At 40.8% G+C, this 27,987-nt stretch overlaps 1 protein-coding gene and 1 non-coding gene across 2 annotated transcripts; both read right to left on the reverse strand.

Annotated features, from left to right (window-relative positions):
* Positions 1-408: 408 nt before the first annotated feature.
* On the reverse strand, positions 409-27,810 carry EIF3A (eukaryotic translation initiation factor 3 subunit A). The gene is made up of 22 exons (XM_021529264.2): positions 27,679-27,810; positions 23,966-24,156; positions 23,627-23,763; positions 21,637-21,800; positions 20,397-20,596; positions 19,696-19,904; positions 19,047-19,218; positions 17,979-18,083; positions 17,109-17,207; positions 16,334-16,450; positions 15,750-15,935; positions 13,275-13,622; positions 12,920-13,024; positions 12,383-12,496; positions 11,991-12,113; positions 11,098-11,251; positions 9,994-10,178; positions 8,190-8,278; positions 5,006-5,793; positions 3,590-3,764; positions 3,000-3,169; positions 409-1,725 (listed from the first exon to the last, which is right to left on the reverse strand). The coding sequence occupies exons 1-22, from the start codon at positions 27,725-27,727 to the stop codon at positions 1,481-1,483; spliced, it is 4,125 nt and encodes a 1,374-aa protein (XP_021384939.2). The 5' UTR covers positions 27,728-27,810; the 3' UTR covers positions 409-1,480.
* LOC116183819 (small nucleolar RNA SNORA19) lies at positions 16,637-16,769 on the reverse strand. Its single transcript, XR_004148516.1, has one exon. It is a non-coding gene; the product is annotated as a small nucleolar RNA SNORA19 (small nucleolar RNA).
* Positions 27,811-27,987: the final 177 nt, after the last annotated feature.

Here is a 27,987-nt window from a genome sequence, read left to right on the forward strand (position 1 = left end):
GATGGTTGCTGTTCTCTAGTTCCATCCTTTTTGGAACTGTATAAAGAGCAAAAAAATACAGGTTTTTTTATGCTTGGAAAACACTATTTTTCTGAAGGAGTCATGTGACTCAACCGGCAACGACAAGAGATGATCCAAAGACACAAAAATCAAGCCCTGAGAGCAAGTTTTCCCAAAAAAACTACTGGCCCTGGATAAGCCAGAAGAGGGCAGGAAAAGGACAAGAGGAGTATTACAACTTCTGTTCACACACCAGGTTACTCAGGGAGAAACCAGCCTAGGTGTTCTCACCTTCTCCTTCAGCTGATACAGAACAAGCCTGAGAACAGAAAATGGTTGTTCAACAGCTGTTATACATGAACACAAGGTGCAGGACTCACTAAAAAGTCAAGACACTGCAGCAACTAATTCCTTAACTTGTTTATTTATCATTGAAGAAACACACAGCAGCAAGTTCTGTGTTGGCTTCAGTGTGACCAGATTGTTGTTACTGCACCCCAGCTTTGAAGTCAACACAGCCATTACTACAAATCACTGTTTTGGAAAGGGAAAGAACTGACCCTGAAGACAAAGAATTGGGGGGAAAATTGAACAATTTCTCCAAAACCACACATTTTAAATATGACAAATATTTATAAATCCTTGAAAGGCATGAATTATCCAGTAATGGAGAAAGCAGTTGTGATATTGGCAACAGAAAATACATAGCCATATGCTTACCAAAACACAAATTGTAAAAGCTGCAAGTTTGATTTGTACACTGCAGCAGTGTGTACATTACTGGAACAATGACTGCAAAGTGGCCTCAAAGGCATTATGGATTCAAGTAAATCTACAGAAAACATCCCAGTGTAGCTAATTCACAATGTTTATTGTATTCAATTCAAATTTAAACAACTTACTGAATTTAGATAGTGATAAAATATCTCAGAAATCGCCTGCCCTCCATATATAATATAATATAATATAATAATATAATATAATTATATTATATTATATATAAAATATAATATCTATGTAAAAGAGGGCTTTTCTACTTTTTGGCTAATTATGCAAGTTCTTTTAGCTCTGCTTTTTCAATAATTCCACTGTGTGAACAGAGGCGTTTTCAAATTCATGTCCTGTTACAATAATACCCCATTCCAAACTAAGAAAGACTAAAAATAAAAAGGGCAGCCTGTTTTTGGTGCCAAAGAGAAGCTGTGCTGAAGACAGCTGTTGGGCTTGCTTTTTTTTACTTTAGCAACAAATGACCCATGAAATAAGCATCATTTGAAATCTCAAAAACTGGCGTTCAATTTCCAACCTTCTGCTGTGAGTTTGTGCATGATCAATCTATATGAGTAAGTAATTCATGCTTTCATGTTACCTCAAAACATTGGTTAAAGAATTCCAATTCAGAATGTTTATAAGCACAAATATAATCTGTGGATCGGATCAAATCAAAGCTAAAACATCGGTTAAACTCTGCGATTCCCACTTAACGTCGTACAGTGGTCCACCCTTCTTCATCTGTCTCGTTTTTAGTGCGGCGCACGGGCTCGCGCTCCTTCTCTGCTTTCCAGGATCCTTTCTCCTTCTCCCCGTCCCGTTCCCGCTCTTTGGATGCTGCTGGGGGAGCAGAAGCCGGAGGAGCAGCAGGAGCAGGAGCCGACCGCCGCGCCGGCGGCTCGCGTTCCTCCCCGCGCTCTTCCCTCCTGTCGTCAGCGCGTCGCCACGAGCTCGCTACGGCACGGGAGAAACGGAAAACAGATCAGTCACGCTCCGCCAGCAGCCTGCAGGAGTTCCAGCAAACATCCCCACCCTGGCATGGGATTCACTGATCCTCAGCCCTGCCAACAGGGAATACGATGGCAACAGCCAAATACACGTTTTAATCTTATAGGAAAATAACAGCAGAACTACTCAAACCTCTTCTCAGGTTTGGGATCAGTGTCATCTTTAAAACACGGTAACTGCAGTAAGAATGTTCTCCTGATGTACGTGGTTTTATGGCATAAATATATATTTTTATATTAGCAGAATAAAATCGTGAAGTGTATCCTTAGAAATGACTGAACCCTGAAAACAAAAATCCTGGCTTAAAAACATCTGTGGAAAATGTTTAGGCTGTTATTGGAAGACAGAAGAAAATTGCTCTTCAGCTTACTTGAATAAAAAAAAATAAGGTACTGAATTACATGAGTCTATTGGTAACAGCATCCACCACCCTTTACTGTATGGAAAACTGTTCATTTCCACCAAAAGTATGCTAGGACCTCTGCCCCAGCTGTGTGTGAACAAAGCTGTGACAGATGCCAAGAAGTCACCAAGAAGTCAAATCCCAAAACTTCTCGATACATTAAAAAAAATCTCCCCACTGAGAACACTCTGCCTTTCTGTCAGCAGCACTCCTGTATTTGATGCCACGTTCTGTTCTGGCCTGTCACAAGTGCAGGAACACTCACATTTGGGGCAGAGACAAACTGAGATTCTGAAAGTAAGAATGCCAGAATTGGAAGATGTGGTGGTCCCACCAGGCTAAATGGATTTGCTGTTACTGTAGTTTTAGAACACAGCAAAGAATTACTAAATATACAAAATTAATACAGGTTTGTCATCAAAATTAATACCATTAATAGTGTGAAACCCTCATTCAGAAATATTTCTGTCACATTTTAATGGTTTTAAGGAAATACTGTCTGTCTTGATAAACTGAACACAAGGACTACATAGGCCCAGAACACAATCCTATGACAACTACATACTTGAAATGTTATCCTCCTACTGTAGATGTAAAATGCTACTAAGATGGAAAATAACACAACTACAAATAGTTAAGATTCCCTGAAGAATTCTCATTTTGTCAAAGGTGCTTTTTATTATTTTGTTTATGGAAAGGCAGTTGAAATACAGGCTGAACATATAACCTATTCCCATGTGACCCCCTCCCAGCAGTGTCAGGAAGAGGGAGGCTCTGTGCTGGATGAAGGATTTTAGGGACACTAAAATGAACCTACGCTCTTCCCGCTCGGATCGGAGGGGTGGTCCTCTCCTGAGGGGCGGCTCCCTGTCATCACCACGTCGGTCTCTCATGTCACGACCACCTCTGTCCCACTCCTCACGACGACTTGAATCTCTCCAGCTGGAAGTTTCCTCAGCTGGCCCCCTCCTCCAGCCACCGTCATCCCTTTGGCCATGCAAAACATAAAAACTAAATGTTAGGATTTTTATCTTTGCTATGGAAAGGAGGAGTAATAAATAACAGCACGGATATTTACAGACCCAGTGGGTGTCTATTTAACATACTTCCAAAATTGGTTTTGTTTTTTTTGGAGCCTAACATGGAATTCTCTTGATAATAGGTTAAAAAGAAAAATTTAAAAGCATTTTAAGCATTTTGGAATCCTCCTGTAAACAGATATCATCCTAAAAATAACAAACCAAAAAAGCCCCAAAATGCCCCTATCCACTTGCTGCCCTAAAGTGCTTAGTTTCACACAAACTAACCCTTGTTTCTTTCACTCAGCAATTCCACATTATTTCTGTATCAGCAGGGCCCTTTTTTCTTTTTGCAGAAACATTCTAGAAGTAAACAGAGAAGTCAGACCTGGGACGCCTGAAACGATCATCTCGATCAAAATCTCTCTCCCTGTCGAATTCCCGCTCCTTCTCGCTCTCATCCCGATCTTTGTCTCGATCCCATTCACGGTCTCCTGAAGGTCTGGAGTCTCGGGGAGGGCCCCAGCTGTCCTCACGAGCCTTCTCTCGTTCTCTCCACCCCCCTGTAAGAACGAAACACAGTCAAAGGAGTTTATGACTGACCTCTGATCTCTCTTGTAGACAATGCACCCTTTACTTCCATCACAGAAACTGGTTCTTCAAGTTCTGACTCCGGAAGATTCAACTCGAGATGTTTGTAAGAAGCTTGCATGTGGTAGCCACAGAGAAAACACTGTGCAAGCTGCTAAATGTAAAGCCAGTAATGCACACCTCATGTCAAGGCTGCCTGGAACAATCCAGCAGAGCTGGCTGCACCCTGCAGTTTTCAGCCAGAAACCACAAGGGTCTGGTGCAATATAAGTGAAAGAAGGAGCAAAGGGTGTAGCTCAGACAGCAGATGCCTTTGTGAAAATCCACAAGTGAAGAGATTTTAAGGAAGCAGATTTTTCAAGAACTTACTGCTTTTTAAAGCACTACTTAAAAATGTGACTTTTGTTACCATCCACTTAACACAGTGCACTCTGCAATACTGCTCAGTTATTTGTTCTTTATTATGTAGCCTGCTTTGGTTTTAAATGGGAAAAACTGGAGTGCAAGTTTTGATATTTATAGTAAGTTTTCTAAAGGTTTGGATTCTATAATTAGCACCTATGAAAGCTGACATGGTGCCTGCCAATACGTAAGTGAAAAGAACCAGGAAATCAAAATCATATCTAACATTCAAATGTCACCAACAGTTCTGAAAAGAATCAGAAACAGCTCTAGACACCATCAATGACACAAGAATAGAAATAAACGATACAAGAATAGGATAATTCAGATTTTGAGAGACCTCAGAATGTAATCTAATCCAAGCTCTGCTCTAAGCAGGACTTTCAGGAAGGGTTAAAAACAAAAGGGATATGTTAAAAACGTTATCTCAGTATACATAGAAAGGGCTTATCAAAGCCACACCCGCTTGAATGAAGTATCAAAATCTCCTTTAGGAGATTAACTTCAGACACATGGAAGGGGTAGGGAAAGAGTCCAAGGTGTGCTAACCTAGTGTGAGAATGCTCCCAGCAGAGCATTCAACTTGTATATTTTGGTTTTGCACACAGGGAAGTGACCATGTTAAGTGTGTGATCATCTTCCAGACAAGAGATTTGTTTTTAATTCAACCAAATGAAAAGGTTTAATTATGGTAAGTAGAGGAGCGTCCCAGAGCTGATTCTCCCACCTCTGGCATCAAGTATGTTCTATCCACTATCTATGAGGGCAACACACACTCTGGAGGGAGGATTATTATAATATTGTATTTTACCTGGTTTACCAAATGGTCTCCAAGGACCTGGCCTCGAGTCCTCACCACCACGCCACGGGCCCCTGTCATCATCTCTCCTGGAGAGCCTGTCATCGTCCGCGTTCCGCCAGGGTCCCCTGTCGTCATCCCGCCGGGCCATCCTGTCGTCATCCAGCCCGCGCCGGGGCCCCCTGTCATCATCCATCCCGCGCCGGGGCCCCCTGTCATCGTCTGCAGCCCGCCAGCTGCCCCTGTCATCATCCAGCCCTCGCCTGGGGGGCCTGTCCTCATCCAGAGCCCGCCGGGGCGGCCGGTCGTCGTCCAGCCCGCGCCGGGGCCCTCTCTCGTCATCCGCCGCGCGCCAGCTGCCTCTGTCATCGTCCAAGCCGCGCCGGGGGGGCCTGTCATCATCCAGGGCACGTCTGGGTGGTCTGTCATCATCCAGGGCACGTCTAGGTGGTCTGTCGTCATCCAGAGCACGTCTGGGGGGCCTGTCATCATCCAGGACACGTCTGGGACCCCTGTCATCATCTGCAGCTCGCCAGCTTCCTCTGTCATCATCCAAACCACGCCGTGGCGGCCTGTCCTCGTCCAAGCCACGTCTGGGGGGCCTGTCCTCATCCCCTTCTCGCCTCGGAGGCCTGTCCTCGTCCCCTTCCCGTCTAGGTGGCCTGTCCTCTGCTGATTCTGGAGGACGCTCCTTTTCATCTGCAGGACCACGCCTGGGCAGATCATCCCCTCGCCTGGGCAGATCATCCCCGCGTCGGAAGGGCCGTTCGTCGTCTCTTGGATCTCCTCGACGCCAGTCTCTGTAAAACCACAGGGAACGAGTGAAAAGTGGAATGTGACATCCAGGAAAGCTTTATATCAACAGCATCAAACCCCCCAAAGCCATTTCTGACTGCACCAACTGGATGAGTGGCAGAGTGGCAGAGTGCAGTTTCAAAATGCACCTTTTAATGCCCTTCATTGCTATGTAGGCCACTGTCCCTACAGCTTCAGTAAAGACTGAGCAGTTCATCATCTCCTTTCAAACTACAGTTTGGACAGTCCTCTGTTGGTTATCTACTGCAACACCACAGAGAAGAGGGCTGGCTTCTACACCAAGCCTAATTTGGCAAACTTGAACTAAATCTAAATGATCAATATTAAAAAAAAACCACAACCATCAATTCAGTATCTCCCCTCTCCAGCATATGCCAGCCCTACACACCATTAAGTCTGCTGTCTACAAGATTTTAAACATACATTTAGACTATAGACCCTGTTTTTGTCACCAAATTAATTTCTTTATTTCAGGAAATTAACCCTTCTCAGGAATAAAAGAAAAAAAAAAAAGGAAACAAGAAATAGAACATCACAGAAATGTACTGCTACCTGCTTCTTGGCAGAAGCTGCACTGGGGTTTAATCTCATGGATTTAAAAAAAACAAAACCCAAACACAACAGAAAGAACACCTCAAGGTTTAGAAATCCACTAAGCTACTAAAACATAAACAAAAATCCAGCAAGAACTTGCTACAAAACAGCAGATGTAGGACTTGAAGAAGTGAGAACAAAGAGACAACAGTTTGTAACAACTCAGAGTCTCAAGAATTTTGAGGAATTTCAAGCAGTGCATTTCCTGGGTTTGGAAGAATAAAGGAGAATGCAATTATCATTGATCTGTGAGGTAAAAAACAAGACATGGAAACTGTTAATTTCCATTTAGACTCAAATTGGATAATCTTCTCCTTTGAGAAATCTGATTATTTTACCATAAAAGACATGTGGAAGAATGGTTATAATGTTTATCAGATGAACAAGTATTTAATTCATTCAGATACTGTCTCAGGATCTTAGGATTTTTAAATTTAATTTTTAACTATTACTTTTAAACTACCTCTAATCAATCTCTAGAAAAGTTGAATGAGGAATAACTAAGACAAACTGCATCACTCTGTAAGGAAAAAAACAAATCCATTGAAGCATATAAATTAAGTACATTAAACACTTCAGAAAATCACAGAATGGTTTGGGTTGGAAGACATCTTGAAGATCATCTCACTCCACCCACTGCCATGGGCAGGGACACCTTCCACTATCCCAGGTTGCTCCAAGCCCTGTCCAACCTGGCCTGGAACATTTCCAGGGATGGGGCCACCACAGCTTATGCAATATATGTGTAGTGAAAGGCTTCACAAAGCAATTTCATTCAATTTTTAGATTATGCAGTTCATAACAAAGTGGATTACTACCAGGAATGGCAACACAGCTTTTAAGGAAAGATGGAATTCTGTTTTGTTTATCGAGAGATCACACCCATCTACAACATTGTAAGAAATTGCTAGAGAGAGAAAGAGTCAATAAATTTGCTTCCACTGGAGTCAGAGTAAGCAGTAATGGATTTAAATTGCTGTACTGGAAATGAGGGTTAGACATTTACAAAAATCTATCTACCTGCAAGGCTAATTAAGCAATAAAACATACTGCCAATTGGAATCAGCAGTGTTATCTCCACCAGCACAGGCTTTTAAGAACAAGATGTGCACCATCAGAAATATTTTTAGCTACAGTTCATCCTGATGTGAAGCAGAAAAACAGACAAATGTTAAAGATTTTGTTTTCTACAACTGTATAAACAGCTTTCATTATTAGTGAACATATCCAAAATAAATGTAAACAAGTGTGGATCTTTTTTTAAAGTTCTAAGTACATTCATAATATTCTTCCTTTAGAAATCTATCCCTCCCTGTTTGATACAGCTCTTCAGAGCTTTGTTTAATTTATGGCATGTTTTCTGCTCTGTGACTTACTCTGGGACTTGCCTAGTTGCTATCAGTTTTCTAAATGGAAAATCTCAGAATTTCATCATCCAGGTACACTATATTTGCTCATCATCCTTCTCCACTCTGTATTTACAGAACTGACACCAATGTTTGAGTGGGAGAGAAGTTGTTAATTTAAAAAGGAATCCAAGGAAGCAAGTTGTTTATCACACACAGAAGATGTCTGCTTGCCTTCACATATCTAAGCCAAATAAAACAGGAATGCTGTCTGAGCATGGTTCCAAGATAAAACCTCTCTCATTCCGAGATCCTTAAAAGCAACTTTTTAATAGAAGGTAACTTTCAGAGCTGTAGAGGCATGAGATAGCAGTAGCACCAAAATGGGAGCCTCCATACTTTGATCCCACTGTAACTGGGGTTTGGCAAGCCCTGATTACCTCTCCACTGGTGCTCGACGCCACTCAGATTCCGGCTCACCTCCTCTTCTCCAGGAGCTTTCTGACTCCCTGTCACCCCAACGAGATTCCTGCATGTTGAAAGACATTAGAAACATTCTCTTCAAATGTTTAAAATTAAGATTTTCAATGTATAATTTACTCTTGAGCATATTATGTCATTAAAAACTCACTTGTCACACTGCAGAACACAGAACTATCAGGAGTTTGAGTAACTAAAGTATGGTTTTAACTGATTTTATTGTTTCTGTTGCAGTTCAAACAAAAACATGGTTCCCCTTGTGCCACATACTTTACCAGCAGGGTAGGATATATGCAAATACACTAAAAAGTTTATGACAAGTGTATGAACAATTGAGCAACAGCTACAGTCAGCCACAGCCACTACCATTGACAACAAAAGAGATGTTCTAACAGTTTCACTTTTCCTGGGGCCTTATGACAACAGGAATGAACTTAAGTAATTATTTGCTTTTGTGTTTCTGATCTCATCAGGAAATGTAACTGAATGCACTGAAAGCTCTCTGTGGCAAGGACAATTTTGTTCCCAATACCTCAGTGCTCAGAAGAGGTGAGATATTAATGATTCACACAGGTCGCAGGGCAGAGCAATAGTCAATCTGTATGTTTTTTAAGTAAGTTAAAATCTCTCTCTCCATTGCCAGACAAACCATTTAAACAGATTTTTATGCCTTAATTCCATCACAAGAAACTAATTAGCTAAACTATCCAAAATATCTGATTTCACATAATCACACAACCTCTTCATAAGAAGGGTATTCCAATTTTAAACTCCTCTTTGAAAAGCGTTTTTATTTGTCAATATGGGTCAACCAACATCTTGCATATCTACTACTCTGTCTCCTTAAATGTTTTAGAAATTATTTGAAATAACAATTGTGAGCAAAGAATTCCAAAACTGCAAATGGAATTTCTGGAGTGGTACAGGTATTTCTCTCAGAACTTGAGCCAGCTTTTCCATATAACCAAGTACTCACAGATAGGAGACCTCTTATGTGAAAAATACCAATCATGATTATTTACTTGACAGACTGTCAAAGCAATTTATACAACCTGATAACTTATCTTCATGGTATTACTCAATGAAATATGTATTAAACAAAGAGAAAGGCTGTGGGGGATTAAATTTAAAACTAACTCTCTTGAATGGTTAAGTTCTGAAAAAGTGGGAGTGTAGAAGGCCTATGGTACTTAGTTACATTCTTTTAAACCATTAAACATTTCCAAGGAACTTTTGTTTTGGGGTTGGGGTAACGAGTTCTCCCAACCCAAGTTATATTTGTAAAGAGAAAGTTGCACACATATAATGGTTTTATGTTATTACATATTTCTTTAAAAATACAAAACTATGCTTTTATGCTTAAACTGGGGGGAATTTTCCTCCATTATCCACTTGAATTTCTGACTTTTGCATGAGTCACTGCACTTGCTTCTAATAGTTTTCCTTCTTTTTGTATTAAAGAAAATTTTGTCCAATATTCATTTTAGTCTTTATTAATTTATAGTTTTTAAACAGCTTGGCAATGTTAGCTTCCAGGTAGTTTCTTTATTTTACTTTACTGCTAAACTAGAGAGTCCAGATCTTGATAGTGAGCTGAAAGTAAGTGACAGTAATTTAACTATTAAATTAGCCACTCGCATTCCAACTTAATAAATAAATCAATAAATAAACAAACCTATGACTTTGCAAGGCTAACACCTTATTTCAAATAAACTACTGAAGAAGGAGCAGTTAGAAAGAAACAAACCTGCAGGAATTACCCACCTTTCTTGAAAATGGGTCATCCAGACCTCTCCTCTCTTCCTCTCGGCGGCGCTCCCTCTCCTCTATCTCCATTTCTCGCTGACGTTTTTTCTTCTCCAGTTCCTCCAGTTTCTTGACTCGCTCCTGGTACTCCCGCTGCTCCTGCTCGCGCTTCTCGCGCTCGATGCGCTCCTTCTCCTCACGCTCTGCACAGTTGGAAACACACAGAACTTAGTACCAACACAAATTCCATTACTTTGCTATATCCACAGAAGGGTTACACAATACAATCTCTCCCCTCAGACTCTATAAAAAATAAACATTTAAAAATACAAGCATTTCATATCATGTGTTTACCTAACCACAGAACCTGTTTTCTGCAAGTCGCCTAACTCAAAAGCAACAGGAAAAGGAGCCCATTAATACATCCATTAACGAGAGCTAGAAAGAAAAAGTTCCAATATACCTGTATGTCAATTCAATGTATAGACGAGAACTGTATCAACTAAAATATCACTAACTACCTCAAACATGGTAGAAGATCTCTTCCTTAGAAAACGTCAAACAGAAAAAATCAGCTAAGTGTGTCAGAAATTTGATATTCATGACTGCTTCAGTTGTTGTTTTTTAAATACTGCATTGTGATGAACTCTGGTACATAAAATCTTCAACTTCCAACTGATAGATAGGGCAGAAATTCATCCTGCAGTTTGCCAACCACCCTTTCTCCTCTAAAGCCCTGAAAGAGGCTATTAGGGCTATCAGACAAAACAGTTCACAAGAAAGAAAGGTGTGGGAATCATTTACAACTTCAGAGCTATTGATCTGACACGAACCTTCTTTTCTGTTTAAGATGTGCACAAACAAGTGACTAGAACTCCTACTATAGGCTAAAATCAGACTCATTTTTTTCATTAGATTCCCTTACTTTATCTCTTCCTTCACTCATATCTAGGAGCTACAAAGCTTTACCTTCCTGTCTATGCTACACAGTTAAGCAAGGAAGGTAAGACAACTGAAGACTTCCTCCAAACTCATTAAACAGGAAAACCAGACACTAGCTGTGTTACAAAATGGGAAGGCTCAAGGATGCAAAGGATGAAGTAGTCACATTCTCAATCACACCTTTAAGCAGCTGCTCCTCCCGTAGCCTTTGCTCCTCCTCCTCCTTCTCCTTGTAGTAAGTGATGCGTCTCTCCTCTTTGCGCTGCTTCTTGCGCTCCTCCAGACGGTTCCGCCTCTCCTCTGCCAACCGCTCCTGGAACTGCTTGAGTTTATCCTGAAATACCAACAATACACCTCAGAACACCAACTGTAATGTCTGAGAGCTAGGCAGTTACACAATTGTAAAATAAAGCTACACAGAAAACTCAAAACAACTGCAACATATTAATTCTGCTCCACTGAAAAATGACATGTTTGCCATGTCAACCTCTTCTGTAATTGATTTTGTATAAAAGAATATACTCCAGTGTAGAAGAAAGATACAATCAAATCATCAGGTACAGTGTTAGTTCTTCATCTGCTCTTTCAGAAAGGAATTGCCTAAACAATAATTTATCTGTACCTAAAACATATTACCCAAAATTATTCCTATTATTGCAAAGAATCATACACAGGTACTAAGTTGTATTAATGTAACATCACTTCTGCTTTGTTTTGGTAAAGCCAGTTTTTACTGCAACACAGCTAAATACTCAAAGCTATAAAGAGGCAGATACAGCTGCCTGCCTATATGACACCCAGTGATCCCTTACTAATAGCTGTACTAAATTAAACAATTCACCCCACTTTTATTTTCCATATAAGCTATTCCAGAAATTGTCAAAAATTTTAAGTGATAATACCTAGGAACGGGGCACAAAATTTAATTAGAAGCCAAAGCAGAAAATAAGCAATTCCACAGCTCTGGACCATTTTAAATACTAATTTGTTTCTAGTTTCATGAAAAATCCCTGGTCAGTTTTAATTCCTCACTTTAGGGGTGTACTTTGTTAGCAATGTCACATCTCATGTACCTCATAAACTGTTCGTCGTGATGCCTTGAGCCTGGCTTCAAATAAATCTCTATCCTCCAACATCCTGGAGAGTCTGCTCTTGTGCTCAAGGGCTTTCTCACGCTCCAGCTGCAAGGTGGTGATCTGAAAACAGAAAATACACAAAGTATAACTTCACTATACATTTGGATTCAATCTACCCCAGCCTCTAGAAGGAAAAATTTTGTCTTCCTCTTTCAGAGCAAAGATAGAAGAAATTGCTGTCCACTGAAACAGTGAAATCACAATTTGTGAATTTCTGTAAAGATTTCAATCTTTCTTTGTTGCAAAGAGCTGGGAAAAAGAACAGTGCAAACCCCACTATTTTTCATGCATTGCTAATGCACCTTATCAACTGAACAAAAAATTCTTACCCTTTCTTCTTCCTGTTGCTCCCACAGCTCCATATCACGCACTCTTTGTTCCTCATAGGCAGTCTTTATTAAAGGAATTTCTTCCAAGCGCTTCGCTCTTTCAAAGTAGTCAATCTGAGTAAAGATAACACATCTTTAGTGTGACATAATGCACACATAAACCCCTCATTTCTGGAACTTCTCTAGAAATATATATTTCTGATATATTATGGCAAACGAGCAACAATCATACTGGACCACCTAAGAGAGACTACGGTCTCTCCTTCTCTGAACATTTAACCTGTTCTGAACATTTTTTAATTACAAGTCTACCCAACTAAGACTCAGTTCACATCCAGCTTAAGGATCCTTTTTCAAATCAACTCTATTAATTAGAACAGATTTTTGCATGGAAATCAGAGACCCAACTGGTATAAAACACATCACCTTTCTTTAGTTTCAAACATTTCCAATACCAGTATCATATATAGGTGTGTATACACAGATCATATTCACTAAAAAAATTGTATGGACATTTCTACCCTTCCTACTTTGTACCTTTTTCTCCTGATTCTTCAGTCGTTCCTGAAGTTCCTTCTTTTCTTTTTCCAGCTGTTCCACTTGTTTAGCCATAATAAAGTCAGGATCCAATTCTTCAAGATCCTACAACCAAGTAAAGTTATCAATATGAAAAGGAGAAAAAACTCCCACAAAAGGTGGCCTTTACTTCCCCAAGTAAAAAAGGTCCCATCCAAACCCAGAACTTAAGTTTACTTAATTGTCTCATTTTTAAGAGAGACTGTAAGACCTGTTGCAGTACAAACCTATGAAACTCAGGCAGCCCAGCAATGTAAATATGAAATGAAATATGAAATAACAAAATAACTCCCCACTGCAACAATAAATCCCCTACCTCAATATCAATATCTTTAAATGCTTTGGCTCCCAGTTCAGTCTTCTTAATCTGCTCCAAGCGCTCCCGAACAGTTTTCTTTTTGATCTGCTCATGCTCCTGCAGGATCCGCTCCTTCTCCCTCTCCTTTGCCTCCTGGCGCAGCCTCTCCTCCTCAGCTTTCCGGACTTTTTGCAGTTCTGCTTCCCGTTGTTCCAGCTCCTCCTTTTCACGCTGGATGTTCAAACTTTCCAGGCGCTCCTTTCTCTCCTCTATGGTTTGACGGCGTGCAAGGATACGCTGATGCTCCTTCCTGGAATTTTTTAGGAAGGCAGTGACTGCCAGCTGATGCTGTTCCTCCTTCTCTTGCTGGATTTAAATTGAGAATAAGACAATGATGTAAACAGTCCCTCTTTAAAAAGGCAGTAAGCAAAGCAAATGCTTCTCAAGGGAAAATGCAAAGTTAATTCTATTCTCCAAACCTTGCTAACTGAATGGAAATACAGCTGTAGTGGCAAATCTAATCACTCATCCAAGTGGCACCCCAGGCAGTTCCAACTGCCCAGAATAATGTGCACATGGAGAACATTGTCTGTAAAAGATAATATTCTACAACACGGCTTGGGTATGACAGTTTGACTTTTTCTGTCCAAAAATATTGCAAACCCAGATGTTATTGATATTGAAATCTTTAACTGCAATGCTTGTTTGTCTCTGTATGTGTTTGCAAGCATATCACCACATGTACTGTATTTCACACCAAGCTGCTTTGTTCTCTTAAAGTTTTGTTATTTTCCAAACACACTAATAGAAGAAAAAGGCATCCTAATTGACATAAAATACTATCTGTGAGATGATAAAAAAATAAGACAACAACTTAAACATTGTATTTAAAACTATTTTCATTACCTTATAAAAAGCACTAGGCTTCTAGACACTAGAACACAGACTGCTCTTTAAGCAGCCTTCCCACCCCCAGCATTCCCCAGAGCTCCCCCACAGTTCTTTGTGGACATTCATGCTGTACACACGAGGAGGTGTCACTAAGCCAGCTCAGGGAGCTGCCCATTTCCAGGAGTCCAGCCACTCTGTAGCTCAGATCAGCTCCCCACACTCCCCCAGCCATGCTACTCCTGAAATGTGAGCACCCACAGGGATATTTTTAGTAACCTGTCACTTCTAGGGCATTCAGCAAAAACACTGAAACATCCACACTTTGCTGCAGATCTGTACACATTTAAAGCTAAATGGAAGTGCTAGAAACACCAAAGTAAAAAGCTTTAGATGAATGTAATGATTTTCTGAATTATTAGAAATGTGACAAACTAAAAGCTTTTAAGCACCTGGCAAAAGTTGAAAGCTTTGACCTCAATAGTGAAGGAAAAAAGGTTATCATTTTGTTCTGTAGCTTCACCACATAGATTGATATTAACCTTGATACTGTTCTCCAAAAGTGTAATGACCACTAATAGGTTAAATAAGGAGGATTTATGACTTAATTCAGCTACTAACTGTACTAACATGTCAAGTGCAAGACTAACTGCCATTTCAATCCACAAATGGATAGTTAAAGCATGTTTTTTCTTCCAAAATGACAATCTAATACCAATCACTAATCAAATATTTTTAAGGGAAAATCTATATATAAGAATTTTTATCTTAAACACTATAAAAACGCTAATATATGGCCAAGTTAACATAAGGAAGTGAGCAGTGGGTGTCATGATACAATTCTACTTTCTGCATTTAGATTTTAAGAATATTACTTCATATTAAGTATAAGAATATTACTTAATGCTTAGTATTTCAACCTGTAGAGACTCTTAACATGGACATATTGCTATCAGCCTTTTTTCCCTATGGAACAAATATCTGATGTGTTTGCTATGAAATCTTTCATAAACCTAAAACAAATGAAAAAATTACCACTGCTCTAGTAAAAGAAGTGAAGGTTTAACTTGCCACAACCAAAGCATGCTGGAAATTTGAGACTGATTTACACCTTGTTGCTACAGAGCGCTGAAAAACCTGAAATGTGAGTCTGACCTTGAAGCCAAGAGCCTCAGGGAGGAGGAAAAGAAGTGACAAAGACAGATCAGTTCCTGTGCTGTGGGATGTTTTGTTCTATAAAGCTGCATTCCAGGTTTTTCACAATAGCAGTTTCTCCAGGAAGAATAAATTGAAGCAGGCTCTTGGATTTTCAAAAATGCACGCAAAACTTTAAACAAATCCTAGGCTCATGTATAGGACAGTTATTGTTTGTTATATCCTAAACCAGGTATTTGCAAGACTGGAAACTTTAAACTCAGGCCTCTTGTGTACATTTTGCCATATTTTTGTTATTACCAGAAACGGAATTACTTCTTTAAAAGCACAAAAAAAATTACTACCACAAAGCTGAAAAAAAAGGAAGTAACATGTACATCTAATCTGAGTAAACACATTCATTAAAATATAAGCTTTGTCAACACTCTCCTAAGACTTTAAACGACTTACCATTAAGTGAGGAGGCTTAATGACTGCAAGAGCCTTAGCCAGAGCTGAGGACATGGCAGTCAGCTGGTTTCTGATCTGCTCAGAAGGCATGCTCTGCAGCTGCGGGCCCAGTGGAGCATCCTCTCTAGTACAGTAATTCAAATCTGAACCAAAACTCAATGTCCGAGTTGTGTGATCAAGGCGAACCTTCACAAAAACAGAAAAAAAGGAAGAAAAAGGGTTTTATTTTTTATTGAACTATTTCTCTGCTGCTCTGCCTATGACTACCATGAATCAGAGGCTCTACACAGAAATTTTTTGAAAGGAAATATTGCTTGTTCCACTCTGTGAGAAATGCCAAATTAGAGAAAAATAGCACTGTCAATGAAGGTTTGTTTTATTTTTATGGTTTAGGAAAAAAACCAACCCAAACAACAACAACAACAAAAACACTGGAAGAGGCTGAACTTTCAATGATTCAATGAAATGAGAACTGAAAGACAAATAATTCTTGTCCCTTCCTCCACATTGTCAACCAGTTCCTTTTTACTACATGCAATACACATGAGCCCAACCATGACACAAAGTCTTTCTGCAGCCCTCACCTGTAAGTCACAATGCCTGGCAGCATCCACGATACAACGCTCCAGCTGGAAAGCATCCACAAAAGGAACCAGGGTGCACAGACGAGCAAACTCAATGCTTTGATAAATCTGGGCCACCTGAATGTGAACAGGAACATTAGGTATTTTTCCTCAATGAAAAGAAATCAGAAGTAGAAGTTGTTGTAAAGTTAACTCACTAAATTGCCAACAAATGAATGTATACATATGAATGTAGTTGCAAATACTGTTTGAGGATTCTATTTCTGTACTGTATTCAGATGAAACCTCACTCCTGAATGGCTGCTTTGTATGAAGGAGACTGGCAGCAGTAACTACATCCAGCTATGCTGCTAATTAGCCTTCAACTATTTCTTTAGCACACCAGAAATAACACTGCTCATCACTGATAAGGAAAGCAGGTCAATGAAATGTGCATTTTATAAAAAACTTAGATACAAATAAAAAAAAGAAGACTAAAATCCAAAGTTAAACACTCCCCTCCCCAACCTTACTCCAAATAGAAATTTTAAGAAACTTGCTATGTAATGAAGAAAATCTAGAGAAGAGAATACACCATTCCATCCCACTATCAAGTATAGCTACTATAGCTGTATTTAAGTGATGCACAAACTGAAGATATGGGTTATATAAATGTATTTGAAAGTCAAACAACCTTCTATTTGACAGAAAGAAAAACTATTTCAGCATTATAGCTTCCAACTTATTCTTCCTCCAAAACATACTCTTTAGGAACGTACATTATCTTTATTTATACCTGCTGCAGAAGGCGAAGGATGGTGTTGTTTTGCAGGTGAGGAATGTACAGCTGCAGTTCAGGTTCCTTCTCAGCTTGGTCCTTCACCCAGTTCAGAACCTATCAAAAGTCTGAAAAGTCACTCTATCTGCATTGACCTGTACAAACTTCATCATTAAAGTAACATTTCTGGTTTATACTCTTAAAACAAGAGCACTTCTGTCCAGATACTGTTTTACTGAAGTGCATCAGAACACTTACAGTTAAAAAGGAGAGCTGACAGTTTTTGTATGAAGGCGACTGACAGTACTGGCAACATTTACCACACTGCTAATTTACCTTCAAGTTCTTTTTAGCACCTCGAATATCTTTGTTCCCACTATCAAAGAAAAAGAACATGATGTGCTTCATCAACTGCAGAATTTACACTAACCTAATCAACAGCTCTCACATTATTCTAACTCCCAACGCTCTACCTTTTAATAGTAAAACCAGTCATTGGTTCATCTTTCCACTTGGCACACAATTCACTTGCCAGCATATGCCCACTGTGTGCAGAGTCTTCTTATTTGGCACTTTTAAACAAAATTAACTCAGTATCATGTCCACCAACAAAACCTTCTGACTCATTCCCAAAACTCTGCACCTTTATGGAGCTCTCTGAAGAGCACCCAAAAGACCTGAGTGAATTTTCATTCTATTTCAGTAACCTGGCTTACTCTATCAGATGCCACGCACATTTCGTGGTAATGGAACTTCACCAAATCAAGGCTACTATTGAAAAATCAGGCAACAGAAAAAGCTGGTTGATATTTACCACAAATCAATAGTGAAATAACAGACTATTAGTCAAGACCAATTACTACACACACAGAGCTACAAAAAACTTACCTTGCTGACACGGGCACTCAACTTGAGCGGGTGAAAGTCTACTTCAAGCCAATTGTAAAGTTCTTTCACTTCTGGGACAACATATTGCACTACATTGAACCTGACCTACGGTCAACAGAAAAAAATCCAAAGATCTCAACATAAATACAGTATTAATCAATAGTTAATGCTTTAAAGAATTTTATATTCAACAAGTTAAACAGGCAATAGATGTGGTTTCTAATAAAGGAGACTAGGTATTTTTCATTACATTCTTAACTACAGTGACAGTAATTCTAGACTTTATCACTTAAATGTAGTTAAAAAATGGAAAAGTAGACAAAAGACAAGCTAAACAGACTGGTGTACCAGCCTCAGCCATTTCTAAGACACAAGCCTACTACACAAACACAGGCCCACATCCGACCTAAACCATGCATCTCTGTTCATTATTAAATTTCTGAAGCCTTAAATTGTGGGTTGGAGGCAAACTGGAAATGTGCTGCAAGAAGAATGAATTCAAATTGAAAAATAAGCTTTAAAGCTAACTTTTAGATATGAGTGCAAATGACTGTAAGAAATTCAAACATTCTTGGAAAATACCCATTACTTACTGTCTAATTTGTTAACGAGCACTGGGGGAGGTCTGAGGATAGATAAATCTAACATCGCTTCAAATTAAACACAAGGAAGTTTTCATAATCACTTATACCCATATGGTCCAACATTTGACATCTGGCCTGTGCTTATCCAAAGCACATTTAAAACAGAAAAATAGGCACTTGATTTAGTTAATTACACACTTCAGTTGGGAAAAACCCCAAAGTTCTAGGTCACAACATGTTTCAGACCCCTCAGTGTTTCAAATCAGTATTTGTTGCTTGGGTGACATAAAAGAATACACTGAATTGCACACAAGCATTCATTATCACTACCATTTCCAAACATTCCTCATGAATCTGCAATTAAGTTCCAATTAACCATACAGCTGTTTTAGCTTTAAAGCTGCCGTCCCACAGCTAAGCAGAGTGCTCTAGAAGGAACAGGACTGAACGTTACGAAGCTGCTGACCTGAACCCCAGTACCTACCATGTCATTGATGAGGCTGGCCCGTGTAGGGGGGGCCTGCAGCCCCAGCAGGGTGGCCAGGCGCCGCTGCTTCTCCACAATGATTCCGTCCATATCCAGGAGACGAGCAATATCCGTTCTCTCTGGAGTTATTGGAATGGACAGGGTGGCCAAAAGGACTCGAGTGGACATCCTGGTGACAAAGCAGAAGTGGAAGAGAACACTTACTAATTCTTGTTCATGTGTGTGCCAGCTCAAGAGAAGAACAAGGAGCCTCTACGATGCAAAACTGTGTAAAAACACCAGAAATAACAGAGGAGACACCAACTACAGCATGAGAGGAAATTGTGAAATCTTGTGAAGGAAATACCACCACTCAAAAGAGAAAAAGAAAACAAACCCCCAGATATTTATTGACTTGCATATCTTCTCAGTAAAGAGAAGGAAGCTTAACTAAGGTGATGCTAATGTTCACAATACTTACACTGCAGCTTTGTAAAACATCCTCCTTGCTCTAGATTTCTTTTGAGGCAATTAATACTGGCCAATTTAGGCAGAGCTGCTCATAGCCATACATGTCATCTGCTTCTTTTGGGGTACAATTTAGTTTATTTTTGAACCTAGGGGGTTAAAAACAGATTCTAAGATCACAGCAAGCATCTTTCCCCACCTCTGCATCTCCTCTTGTGTGAGATTCTTTCGCATTTCTCTTGATAAGTGATAAAGGCGGTGAAGGGTGGATGCGTGAAAAAGAGCATTTCCTGATTTCCAGAAGACAGTTGAAACTTTGTGGTAGTAATTTGCCATCAGCTGTGGTTTGGGTGGCTTCTTAGACAATGCAAATAGTCCATGAATATCTTCCACTGCTTTGAAAGCTTCCTAAAAAAAAACCAAAACAACCAAATACACCATTGCTAGGAAGTTTTTTGCAACATCCCAAAAAAAGGAAAAACTTACTAAAGGTTGTAAGACTATAAAATATTTAATACTATTGAAAGCTGTCCTCTTCAGTTGTGTCAGCTACATGAAATGAAATACTTCTTTCCTAACAAGTTACTTGGACATACTTCATTAACTATCTGCTTAGAAGTTGGTATTTTTGAAAACTTGTTTCATTCCAATTTTCAAGCTACAAACCAAGGTGGCAGGAGGAGCCAAACAAAAAATCTCTCAAAGTTCTACCATCAAAGCTTGGTTCAAAATGCTGTGCAGGAACACCAGGCTAAGCATTCAATATTCTAGATATTAAAACTTTGTTCTTTAGCTCTTATCCTTTCTTTACCTTGCTGCATGTACCCTGAGACATGAACAGCATGGAGAAAATTCTGGAAAGGCTGCAGACCAAGAGTGATGAGGAGCCCTGCTGCATACCTGCCACAGCTCCATGCTGATAGCACTGTCCAGCTGCACCAGCCTGGTCTCCAGGTGCATGGACTGGCTGTCAGGGTTGTTGAGGTTGATGGCTGTGCTTTGGTTGTGGTGCCGCTGGATCTGCCCCAGGTGCATCCGCAGGTTATCGCAGAGCTTGCGGAACTCCGCTTTCCGCGTGTACTGCAGGCAGAACTTGAAAGCTGCAAAAAGGAATAATGTAAATGTAAAATGTCCACCAATGGTGACTTCACGGTAGTTCTAAATGGGATTCAGGTATGTAAATCAGCACACTTAAAGAATCTTAATTTGCAGTCAAACAACATCTCAAACATGATACAATCTGTCACACATAATGAGTAAGTGACAATGCAGAGCATTTGCATCTTGACCTTAAAAGATGAAGATGTTTCTACATAATTAAGATTAAAGAGCAAAGGGAATACTTTAAGTCTCTTTAAAATGTTCTAATTTATGCAGTGATTCCAGCTTTTAGTTTGAACTAAGAGCACACAAAATCCTGTGAATGGTATGAATTCAAGTTTTGGCTTTGTAAAATGTGGGAGAAAAATTCTCAAGTCATCTAAAGATGGTAAAGTCAAATAAAGCTTTCAAATGACTGGAAATGACACAGACAAAAACCCTGTAATTAATCCCATAGTTCTCAAACACCAGTCCTTGTTCTGGCTTCTGGAGATAAGCACAACATAGCAGAACACAAGTGCAAGAAAGAGGTCAAGAAGAGGGGATGGACTGTAGAGGGGGATCAAGACCACCCAAAATCCTGGAAGCCCTCCAATCCATTTCCAGAAAGGTCCAGAAGGACAGATGGAGCATGAGAACGGATTTGCATAACAAGTGAGAAACCTACAAAAAGGTGTACACCCCAAGAACCTGGACACCCCCATCAGCTAGATCAACGCTGGAGTGAGGACTGGTAATTTCTCTTTTACTCTCCCATTCTTTCTCTCTAACCCTCTTTTTAATTCAATCATCTCTTCTTCCACCCTATCCCTTTATCCAAAACCCACTGTCCATGTGCTTATATTGGGAGGTCAGGGACTAAAACACCCATTTTCATGCCAAGTGTGTCATTCACTACTAAAACTTTGTTAGCTTTTGAGGACCCTCTGATCCTTGCTGCTCCTTTTGACAACACGCATCTACAAATCTTGATGTCCCCCTCCCCTTAAGGGGGAGGCACCACATCATTATAGTTCAAGTTTCCATTTTTTGCACCTACCTTGCTGTGCAATGTCATGGTACAGGCGTTCTACTCGAGAATTATTTCGGAGAAGATCCAAACACTGTCTATAGGATTCCCACAGAAATTTAACCCAGGGTGTCAAAAGCAGGCGGTCAGTACGATCCTGAGTGTCTTCTCCACTTACAGCACTCAAAAGAACACTTCAGTCAAGGCAGAGGGGTAAGGAAAGAGAAAAAAGAGAAGTGGTTTATTCCCTACAATTCTTTCTCATCAATTTTTCTTACCAGATTCTAAGATGAGTCTGAACAAATCTGAACAGCTAATTGCTGCTGAATGGTCTATTGCTTATTTTCAGACTGGTCCCTCAGACTCCTCCCTGTTCCTTTAAAGGATGTAGATAATTATTTCGAAGTTTTAAGTTTCAAACTTTGGACTGACATGTCCAAGCTCCAGAGCTAAGACATCAGAAACTTGTATCCTTGAAAGGAAACTAAGTCCAGGATTTTCACCTTCCCTTTCCTAGCATGGAGCAGTGTCCTGTACCTCTGTTAGAGTCAAGTATCAGTGTCAATGCAGACACTTTAGTACTTGCTGACACTTCCCTTTTAGTCACCAGCACTGCCGCCAGAGTTCACTTCATGATGACATGTGACACAAACGCTGTGTTATGATCTGCACACATCAGAAACCAGAATACTTGCATTAGCATTTCAAATCCTTTACAAATTCTGACATGAAAAAGATGCTTAAATACATCAGAAGCAAGATACAATAATCTTGCATTTAGAATTTCATTCCCTCATCACAGGAATATAAGAGAGGGGAAAGCATTCCCCAGGCACTGAGACCCATTCAGTGCTATGCTTACATGATTCTTTTCTACTAAACAATCCACTCAACGTGTTAAACTTGCAAAAAACTATCTTCCTTAAGCCTTCATTTTTAAAATACTTTTTGAACTGTTTTTAATATAAAGTCTCAACTCTTGTAACTTTTTCTCTACACCATTTCCAGTTCTAATTTGCATCCTTGGGTACTACATACACTATTAAACACAAATGTCACCACTGCTTTCTCTAACAGATCAAGAGGTGAATCCAGCAAAAAAGCATGAGAAGTCTAGAAAACAGGACCTAAAAAACACTAAGGAAACTGTGCTTGTTTAGAGGAGAAGTGTGATTGAAAAGATCCATTCTCTAGTCCTCGTTACAGAAAGGAGAACAAGGAAAAGAGAGTTCAGTCAATCTTCACTGTTTAACTATTAGTCTATTCCTGTGTAACAATTTCAGGCACAGGAAATAACATGAATGGCACTGCCCCCTATTGAAGACACATCTCTCACCTTCTCTTTTGCACAACCAACTTCTACTAGAGATTTTTGCTGTTAACATATAGATATGGAGCCTTCTACTCCAGGTCTTTATGAGTATTATTTGACTACTACAGCTCTATTCTTACACAAGACAAATATTTAGTAATTTCTTCCAACTTTTTAACATTTCTATCACGTTTCTACATTCTCATTACCTGTGCTATTAATTCTCTCTTGACCATACTTTTCATGTACTTTCTTCTATTATCTCATCACTTAACCAAGCAAGTATAAAGTAACATTTTCTTTTGTTTGTATGTGCACAATGTGGTCAGAAGAAATGGAGGCCATCACACACAAGAATTATATTGCTCTGATATAATTAACAGCATTTCTGTATCAACTAGTAATGATCACTTTACCATAATAAACTCTCCAAAACCACTACAGATGCAGATCTGAGCAGACACTGGAAAGTGGTGACCCAACTCCCAGAACCACTCCCACTGCACCTGTATTTTCTACTCCTTAGTGCTTGCTTTCTTTACTCATTATTTCATTCAGTGTAAAATTCCTGCTTTTATCCCTCCCTTTAAAACCTCTAGAACACCACTAGTATTCCATTTCAAGTCTACCACATTTATATCTCAGCTCTGTGAATGAAATTGAAGATACTTTCTGTGAATTGCTACATTTTGAAGACAGGCTGCACACCTTTCTGGAGTCTGAATGTTATCCAAGTCTTCTATGTCCAGTACCATCTGCTGGGATTCTTCCTTAGCTGCTTCTGTTTTTTCTTCAGCTAATTTTAAATAGGCTCGAACAACATCCTCCAAAGATTTGATGTTAACCTACACCAAAGGCAAAAAAAACGGGAAGATGTTTCCACCCACAAAAGACAACATCTCTTTTAAAATGTAACTGCTACAAAATGAAGAACATCTAAAAGGCAGATTAATCCTAATTCAGGACAAATCAGTTACTTTTAGATTATATCAGCTGACAGATACCACGCTTGCTATAAATACATACAAAAAAATTCAAAAGCCATACCTGCTGGCAAATATTCTTGTACTGGTACAATCCTTCTTTTGCCAGGTGACTCTTGCGCAGATCCACGCAGAGCTCCAGGTACTTCAGCATAATTGGCTCGTGGATTTTCTGCCATGTTCGGTGTTTCTTACTTTTCATAACATCATAGAGAACATCAAGGGCAGGCTGCTTTTTGCCAACCTCAAGAAATTCTGAAAGTAAAATCCAAGTTAGCAAAAAATTGCACAGCAGAAGATGCATTTTTTTATGTTTAACACAGGAAACATTCAGTATTTAATTAACTCTACCCAGAGTGCATTGATGGCTTGATTTAGTCAGATCAAAAATGTTGGCAACTCAGTGCCAGTTGTTCAATGACATAACTGGCAAACTAATGTTGACCAGTAAATTTACATGGGAATTTCAGGAGAGCAGAGATGTCTCTCCATCCATCCAGGCATGACTGAGCACTTCATACACACAAACGTGCGTGAACGCACACATCCAGTTTTAACTATCCAGGTTTCATCAAGAACAAGGAATACCCACCAGGGGGCTTGTGGGTACAGCACTTACCAAGAGCATTCAACAAGGTGCCAAGCATAACACAAATGTGACTGAAAGTCCTGCTCTCAGGTGAGGGAGGGAGGAAGGCAAAAACCTAAATTCAGCAAAGTTGTTCATTTGCTGTTTTTAACTCCTGAGTGGTTTAGCACTTCAGTTTATAGAAGTTACATCAAAAGTTCAGCTGGAGGGTCAGACACTTTTTATATCAGCCTTGCCGCTGAAACCAGTGCCCCATTTATTCATCCCTTAGCAGCTGCTGTTATTAAGAGGAGTTCTCAGCATCATAGCAACTCCCACCTCCGATATCCCACACATTCTGCCTTGTACAAAACACAGCAAACCACCCCCTGGAAAAACTGAGGCAGGGACTCACATACACACAGACCCTACTCTGAATGTACTCTGCACTGCAGAACAGCAGGAGAAATGAACACAAAGAATGGGAAGCAAATAGGTTTAACAGATAAGGGAGGTCAAGTACAGCCAGTGGGAAATATGCCTATTCTTAAAGGCTAGAGTCAGAGGGGTAGAGTCAGTACTGCCATGAAGTACCTTGGAAAGCACTCCATTCCGAAAGAAACAGTGGCAGAAATTATTAAAGTAGGGGCCTGCTCCAGGGGCTCAGACATCAGACAGAGCTTCCAAGTTTTGGAATCTCAAATTTGAAGTTAAATGCGGCAAAAGGTTTAGACTGAAAGCAGCAGAGTTTTCATTTAAAGTTTTAATTTAAGGACCACAACAGCTCATATTCATGCATCAGCTTATGTAAATAATGAGCTGGAAGAAGATGAGCAAGCTCCTTTCTAGAGAAAGCACCGTGATACAACTAAAGATAATCAAAGTTACGGTGTGGCAGTACCCCGCAGTACTTTACTCACCATGGGAATTTTAATAAAGCTACCCTCCATCCCATAATTTACACTGCTATTCTATCTCAGAGCTGCTTTTGAGACAATTACTGTTGGGCTTTACACTTTATTTATGAAAATAAACTTGAAAAGCAAGTTTAATGCTGCAACAATGCCAGGGCACTCCAACCATAGCTCTCAGTGTTTGATAACCAACTGGACAAAGCGCAGAAATAATTTATGTTGTTTTGAAATTTTTAATTAACTCTGGCCAAGCAGGTTCTTACAAGTAAGTCAAATAATTAAGGCTAATTTAAGAGACACTTCAGTAAAAGCACAAAATGAACCTGAAGAATCAAATACACAACACCACGCTTTGCAGTAGGAACTGTAAGTTTTGGAAACTCAGATCTGTAACATATAAACTGTAAAGCCGAGTCCATAAGTAGCTGTAAGAGCTACCTTTTACTAGTTTTGTTCTTTTATACTATTTAAAATACTAACAGGTATCAAGAGTAGCAACTGAAGCTGAGTGGTCAAGAACCAACTGATACACATCAACAACTCACCTACTGCTGCTAACCCAAAATCCTGAATTAAGCTCAATTTCCAGCCTGAGAAAACATGTCACTACAAGAGGTGACAAAGATGTCACGTGCTTTACAGTATCTCTAACAGTGAGCAGGCTTAGTATCTGCAACAATAAAACACTCCTCAAAGTTGCATTACATCCCTGAGTACAAAGCAATGCCAAATACTGACAATAGCTGAGGATTGGCCTTGACCTACATTTATCAATTATAAAAACACTTTTCTTACATATCTGTATATACTTAAAATCCTTCATGCTCTTCACATTTCCATCACCTCTGTACGTTGAAGTCACTGAGAACATGAAGTGCTTCTAATGCTCACTTGAGCCTGACTTAAAAACACACACTGAAACTCTGGAAACTGAACTGAATGTCCCCATTAAAAATGTCATTTTCACATTAAACTGCTTCCTGCAACACACAATCTGCATTAGGCACGACTTTCCACCCTTTAATATGCTTGGCTGTGGCAAGATTGAGCCCCTGCAGTTTGTAAGACTTGAATCTGCTTGTCATGTTTCCTATTCAGTGCACTGAAACTCAGGATTGCCAGCATTTGTCTGGAGAACACCCCCTTCAGTTCAGCTCCACTCCTTCACTTCAACACAACGTAGCAGACTTGTAGCAGCATAAGAAATGTGAACTTAAATACCAGGAAAGGATCAGTAATAATAATGAGCAGTTTAAAGTCAATATTCCAGAAATGTGACTTACACACCAAATACCACCTCCTCTACCCAAGAATTTGCAAATATTAATAAAATTTATATATTACGGTACGTGCATCTTTTCCACTGAGAGGACTGATACAACATATCTTCATCCTTGAATGCTGATTTTATCTTTCATCTTTTCATCTTTGTGGAAAAGACTTTTACAATGAATTTTTGATTAAAAATCTTGAGGATGTGCAGTACTTTCACATTTTCTTGTTCACATACTAAGTACTTGAATAATGCACAGTCCCCAGACCACACAGCCTCTCCTGCTGTCATTTAAAGACCCATTCATCATCTCTAAGTTGTGGATGTCTTTAAGTGTCATCTTTCGATCAGCCCTGTGACAATAAACTGTCTAAATGGTCTTGGTAAGGGCTTAAAATAGGATACTATAAAAAACAGAAGCGTCAAAGCCATATGTTTGGCCCGAAATGAGCCAGCTGATAAATATAACCAGTCCAGCTTTTATGTGGCAGTCAGCAAGCAACGGCTACAGCGCCGAATTGTCTCCCTTGGTCGGTCTTCCAGAGGCAAACCAACATTACCAGCAGCGAGGGAGTTTTACCATTTGCGTTCTCACCGGAGTCACGAGAAGGACGGGGTACAACACAGGAAGCCCACGGGGGACGTGAGGGCCCGGGATCAGCCGGGGTCTGCGATCACCCCGGCAGGGCAGCGCGGTCCGGCCCGGCCCAGCCCGCTCGGGCCGCGGCTCCCCCTCCGCCCGGAGGCGGCCGTGGGGCCCCGGGGAGCGGGAGGCGGGGCCGGGCCCGCTCCCCGGGCCTCCCTCCCCTCCGCCATGCGGCCGCACGGCCCGGCCCGGCCCGGCCCTTTCCCCGCGCCGCCCGCTCCCTCCCGGGCGGGCTCCGCTCCGCGCCGGGGGCCTCCGAGCGCGCTCTCCCGAGCGGGCCCGGCCGGGCGATCCCGGGGCGGGCGCAGCCGGGAGCCGGGGAGCGGCGCGGAAGGCGACCCGGCGCTGCGTGCGTGTGGGCGCGGCCCGCACTGACCGTTCGCCCGCTTCAGGGCGTTCTCGGGCCGCTGGAAGTACACCGGCATGATGGCGGCGGCGGCGGCTCCTCACGGGGCGGCGGCGGCTCCGAGCTCCAGCCAGGCGGCACGCGCGGCCGGAAAGGGAGGGCGCGCCGCGGGAAGGGGAGGGAAGGCGGCCCGCGCGCGCCCTGACGGCGGCGGCGGAAGCGGAAACCCCGCCCGGCGCGCGCGGGCCGCCCGGCCGGACCGGCACCGGCACCGGGTCCACGGGGCACTGGGATCGGGGCCGGCACCGGATCCACGGGGCACTGGGATCGGGACCGGAT

This window comes from Lonchura striata, chromosome 7, assembly GCF_046129695.1.
Source record: "Lonchura striata isolate bLonStr1 chromosome 7, bLonStr1.mat, whole genome shotgun sequence".
NCBI classification, from domain to species: domain Eukaryota; kingdom Metazoa; phylum Chordata; class Aves; order Passeriformes; family Estrildidae; genus Lonchura; species Lonchura striata.

Bases quoted from the DNA above. Each gene is read 5' to 3' on its own strand.
- EIF3A (XM_021529264.2), bottom strand. From the start codon at position 27,727: ATGCCGGTGTACTTCCAGCGGCCCGAGAACGCCCTGAAGCGGGCGAAC. The intron at 15,936-16,333 runs GTGAGGGCTGCA...GTTTTTGTGAAG, and splicing joins CCAGGCATTGTGACTTACAG to GTTCGCCTTGATCACACAAC. The intron at 12,497-12,919 runs GTACAAAGTAGG...ATCTTTACTCAG, and splicing joins TGAAGAATCAGGAGAAAAAG to ATTGACTACTTTGAAAGAGC.